The following is a 6054-nucleotide window of genomic DNA, read 5'->3' on the forward strand; positions in this document are numbered from 1 at the left end:
ACTTATTGTATTTATGTTATAAAAAATATGAGCATGCTATTGCCTAGATAATTTTCCACCCTATATGTTCAGAAATTTTGGAGCCACTACTACAAACATAGAAAGATAAAAGTTGTCTTGCGCAAAACAGTTTTTGATATGTTGTACATTTGTAAGATGGAGACAACACATGCGGGTGTGACATCCTCTTAAGTGACAGGATAATTTGTTAATACATTTAATTTCTAATTTGTTAATATTATTTGATGAGAAGGTTTTAAATATTATTTAGTCCATTGTTTGATTAATAATAAAGGAGATATTGTAAGTAAAATTGTTCAACATTTAAATTTCTTTACAACAGTAATATTAGTAACTCGTGTTTAAAATAATGAAAAATATATACACCTTCTGTTCAGGAAATTTGACAATTGTTTAGAATGTTTTCCAAATATATTAACAAGTTAATTTTAATAATTCTATTTTTTCAAATAAACATAGGTAGTCACATTTGTGTTTCTCAAAAAATAAATAAATTTCTATAGTCATTCAATGTAATTATTTGTATACGTTTTCCACTCATTACATAGGTATCATGATTTTTTTTATACTTATTTCTTGATGTTAATATTATCTATAGTCTATACCTACCTAGTACCTATGCAAAAGAGATTAAATTTGTTTTTTTAGCTAAAATTATTTTAAGTTTGGTAATTAAATTATACCTAAATACCTATAGAAATAATAAAGATTGATAAAAAATATATAAAAGCAAAAGGTAGGTATTTGAATATAAGAAATTCAGTAAAAATATGAGTTTTTAGTTCTAATTAATAAAAATGTGTAACATTCACAATTTATTCTTAAAAAAGTAAATGCAATGAATGAGTTTTTCCGAAGACAGATTTTTATTGACTTTTATTAAATAAAGATATGGTCAACTAACAAATATGAAATAACGTGACTACCTCATCGGCGGTGTGTAACAGATTAACTTTTATTTAGTACCGGCTTAACAAAATAATATTAATAATAATAATGACTTAGATAAGAATTAATATATATAGCTGACAGTGTAGGATTGATTTTTCAACAATTTTAACTTGGAAATAGTTAATATTATATAAGTTATGTTAGGTAATCAAAACTTGTTTGATTTAAAACTCCTATGAAATGTTTAAACAATATTCTGATTCTTTACATACATTCTTAACTGAGTATATTTTATTTATTTTTTAGGTCCAAAACAAATTTAATAAGGTTATTAAAGATCACTTCAATATGGCACCCAAGTCATTATTGGTTAAAAATCGAAACAAGCCTTCTAAGAATAACATCTTTATTAAAAAACTTAACCATGCTTTGGTAATCAATAATAATTTACGTAAGCGTATTGATGAGTTATCGGACCAAAATAAAGAATTATCAACCACTAGGAATAACTTATCATTGGAGAAATTGTCCCTGCAAACTGAAATTAACTCTATTAGAAATTCTAATGTTCAATTGACGGCAATGCATAATATAATGAATAAAAAAATTAGTGCATTAGAACAAACTATTCAAAGCTGTATACCTGCATTGGTAACTATGTCGCAATGTATCCCATCTATGTTAGAAAGTGTACACGAAATGAGTAAGTTTGAGATCAAAGACTTTAACAAGGAAAAGAAAGAAAAACAGACTAAAACTGTTAGACCTATGATTAATGGTCACACCATCACTCAACCAGCTATTAGAATAAGGAGATGTGATATTATGATGTCACCTATCATTGAAAGTCCTATTACTGAACAACCCCGGCGTAGTACTGAACAACCGCGGCATGGTACTGAACAACCACGGAATAGTATTGAACAACCACGGCATAGTATTGAACAACCACGGAATAGTATTGAACAACCACGGCATAGTACTGAACAACCGCGGCATAGTACTGAACAACCGCGGCATAGTACTGAACAACCACAGAATAGTACTGAACAACCCAGACGTAGTGCTGAACAACCGCGGCGTAGTACTGAACAACCGCGGCGCAGTACTGAACAAACTCCAAAAAGACCAAGAAAAGCAAGTTATAGAAGCTCACCACAATGCAAACTTAATATGGAACCATATGTAAGATTAAAAGATGTTGCAGCCATGTTAAAAAACTCCAAAGCTGTTCCTAATGAAGAAGGACCTCAACGTCGATTAAATGAAAATTTAGGTGAAGGTCCTAGTTGGTTGCATACTCCAGAAAATCAAACACAAAATTCTAACAATACTACTAATGCAATACAGAATGTTCAAAGTTCTTCTAGATCAACGACAGTCAATGAAGTTCAGGCTGATGTTTCAACAATTGCTTCTACTTCAAGTGGTATTACGGATAATACATTTGATGGAACTGGAGAACGCCGCAGTAACTTAATATCTACTATTGATTCGAGTATGATGAGAAACGTAACATGTCGAAAACGTACTAAACGATCAAGTGAATCAAGCAGTGCATCAGATATTGATGATTCAACTTCTTCATCAAGACCTAGTAGATCTGCAACAAAAAATATCAACTATAAAGAAAAGGGCCTGGGCGGTAAACTCAGAAGATAATTATTTTAAGTATCATAAAACTTAAAAAGAAATGTTTATGATATTTAATTGTGTATATTATATGTAATTTTTTGTTATAAAAACAGATATTTTCAAACTAATTATGTTATGGTATATGTTTAAATGTTAGCTTTATAATATGTATATTTTATTTTACTAAAATAAGTTAATATAATATAAATCAGTTTTACAGATATTAAATGAATTCTAGTAGTTCAGAACATATTTATATGTTTAAAGTATCATAAAACTGATTAAGCAATTGTGTGTATTAAACTTATAACCCACTATTATATGTAATGTTTAATATTAAGTAAAATTAGTAAACAGTAGTTTTTTTTTTTTTTATTTATTATGATTTACCTATATTTCATTAGTAAATATAATATAAATCAGGATTACAAATATTAAGTGAATTCTAATAGTTTGCAGTAAAAAATATCAACTATAGGGAAAAAGGCTTTGATAGTAAATTCAGAAAATAATATATGTATTCAAAGTATCATAAGACCTATTAAGAAATTGTATATAGTATTTAATTGTATGTATTACACTATTATATTATTAATTAACTTTTCATAATTCGTTAACAAAAGTTTTATTTTTACTTATTATGATTTATTCTATGTTTTAATTGTAAACTAAATACCTACCTATTAAGTGTATTTTATTTTATTAAAATATGTTAATATGATTCAGAACAGTATTTTTTAAATATTTAGTGAATTTTAATAGTTCTACTTTGGAATTTCAGTTTGTAGATAATAAAGTAAAACATTTATGTTAATATATTATGCAACAAGGGTTAGAAATTAGTAAAGTGTCACGTTCAACAAAACCGTTGATTTGAATGGTTATCTTTTTTTGTATAATATAATATACTTTTGAGTACTATTTATTTCAGATAAATTACTTAATCAAATAGATAAGAATTACATAAGTATAAAGTTCTTAATAATTGTTATAATTAATGTAAAAATACAAATACATTAATAAATATTCATTAAATAGAGTTAAAATAGTTTAGCTTAAGTAGGTACCTATACTACATGTATCGAAATATTATGTTTCTTTTTTTTTGTAGTTCTAATTATTGTATTTTTTTACTCATCTGTGTTAATATTTTTATTTTATTTATTTTTTTGAAAATATTTGGTTGAGCATGCTGGTTCAATACAGATCTAAAAAATTATTTATTTAACATAATGTGGTTCGATTATTAGAGGGCCTATCTCACTTTTTGACCAATTTTGAGTTTAGAGCATTAAAATAGAGTTACTATATTATATGTGATAGTTGAGATACGACGCCTAATGTTAAAAACCATATTAACAAGTTATAGAACTAAAATGGCCAATCTGATAATTAAAATGTATTATTCCTGAAAGTTGATAAAATGAAATTGGCACTTTTAGACCCAAGCCACGAATGCTATCAAGTCCAGCTTTGTATTAAAAAAGTATTCGAGACAAATATTATGTTAATATTATTAACTTACATTTCTTAATTGTAAATAATAGTAAAGCTTTGTTTGAGGGCATAGATAATTACCTAAATTAAACTTATTTAGAAAATAGTTTGAAATATTTGTGAATATTGCGGTACCTACCATATGGAATTATAGAATTGCTTGATTTTATATTTGCTTAATTATTTATTATATCTAATATTTATAAACTACCTATCCATATATTACATTTAAGATAATTATCAAGATTGTAATAATTATTGACATTAACAATTAGAAAGTTATTTGACAAATGTATTAAAAATAAGTATATGGAATTTCTTGATAAATATCTCTTAGTTATAATTAGTATGGTTTTAAGAAAGTACTTTCTAATAATCATGTAATTGTGCTACTTTTAAATGTTAATTTAAAATATGTACCTATGTCACAGGTTATTCAAGAAAATTGTCTTTTCTAGAAAAGTAAAAAAATCTAAGTTTCTTTAGAGAGGGTTAGCCTGTTTTTAATTATATATTTTTTCGGCAAACAGTCCACAATTTTCTTGCTTTATGTTTATAGATCACCGACAGTTACGCTATTTTGAAATACTATTGTAAAATTACGAAAATGTATGGAGTAGATACAGTAGTGCATATTGTAAGACACATAATTTATAATTATTTGTTTTATTATGTATTGTTATATTTTGTATTTTTTATTATATAATATACCTATTTAAACTATTTTAATTTATAATATTTAATATCTTATATTTTGTTTTTATAAATCGTTTTCTCATGGTATCTTGAGTTGCAAAGGACATTTTTTTTTAAAAGCCATAAATTAATTATCAATATAATAAGTATAACCACTGATTATATATATTACATAGGACACTATGTAATATGGTATAACTAATATTTTAATACTTATCTCATAATACACAGGTAATAAAATAAATAATTGCAATTATTGTAAAAAAATAACTTAGTTTTATTAACTAACTTAACTTTAAGTGTTTTTTTAAATTTATATAAATGGATTACCTATTTAATGTTAGTTTTGATGTTAATGTGTAATTTCAAGTGTCATGTGATGTAATTTAATTGAAAGCAAATGAAGGTTTAACTTAAGTTAAACAATGGTTGGACTCTAGAACTAGATCGATTTATCAAGATTCTTACTTGCATTTGAGTATTAATAAATTGAATACCTAATGATGAGTCCAGGCATAAAATAGGTAGTTCTGTGTAACAAGACATAATTACTCATTGTTTTTTTGTTTTATTGCATATTTGTACATTATACAACTTACTATTGTAAATTTAACTAATTTATAATATTATCTAAAGATAATTTGTTAATATGTTTTGTAATGGGCACTACTGAATAACGACTATAGAATTTAGTTAAAATGTTAATTTAGTTCGATAGTGTTATTTGAATTTTTTTAACCATTATTATTATAACATTATAGCAATTGGAACGAATGCAGTTTAGTTAAAGTGATTTTTCGGAATTTTCTTTTTTCAAAATGTTTTATTTTTGTATGCTTAATTTGATGATACATCCAAAAAAATTTGTGAAAACTTCATTTGGAAGTTATGGTAAAAAAAACTTGTTCAAAAAATTCAAAAATAATGTACCTATGTTTCAAAAAACAAATAGAAAAAATTGTTATAAGCGCGGTGACCTACAGCGTTGTAGGCATGCGTAGAACACCAACAATCGTGAACTTCGTAAGGCTATAACTTAAAAACTAATAATTAGTGATTACCTATCGCCAATTAATTTTTACACCATCGTTCTTAACTCATTAGTCATTGTAATATATAGGTTTTCGAAAAAAATTCGCATTGGAGTTAATCTAAATTTATTCCTGGTTTTTATTGTTTATTATTTTAGCCTATTTCTTCCAAACGAAAAAATATAAGTTATTGATTCTGATTTCACCAAAAACTTCTTTATGTTTTTACACACCAACTTAAAAAAAAAGTTTGAGGTACCTAATATACAAATGTTTTAAATAA

At 25.5% G+C, this 6054-nt stretch overlaps 1 protein-coding gene across 3 annotated transcripts in view; it reads left to right on the top strand.

The window, feature by feature from the left end:
* The window catches only part of LOC100159982, a 5959-nt gene extending 2687 nt beyond the window's left edge, over positions 1-3272 (top strand). For all 3 annotated transcript variants that reach the window (XM_016801375.2, XM_029486452.1, XM_001946246.5), the window contains exon 2: positions 1219-3272. In XM_016801375.2, coding sequence (XP_016656864.1) covers positions 1261-2574 — 1314 coding nt within the window. In that variant the 5' untranslated portion in view covers positions 1219-1260 and the 3' untranslated portion in view covers positions 2575-3272. The remainder of the gene's footprint in view (positions 1-1218) is intronic.
* Positions 3273-6054: the final 2782 nt, after the last annotated feature.

Source organism: Acyrthosiphon pisum, chromosome X (assembly GCF_005508785.2).
Source record: "Acyrthosiphon pisum isolate AL4f chromosome X, pea_aphid_22Mar2018_4r6ur, whole genome shotgun sequence".
Lineage (NCBI taxonomy): Eukaryota > Metazoa > Arthropoda > Insecta > Hemiptera > Aphididae > Acyrthosiphon > Acyrthosiphon pisum.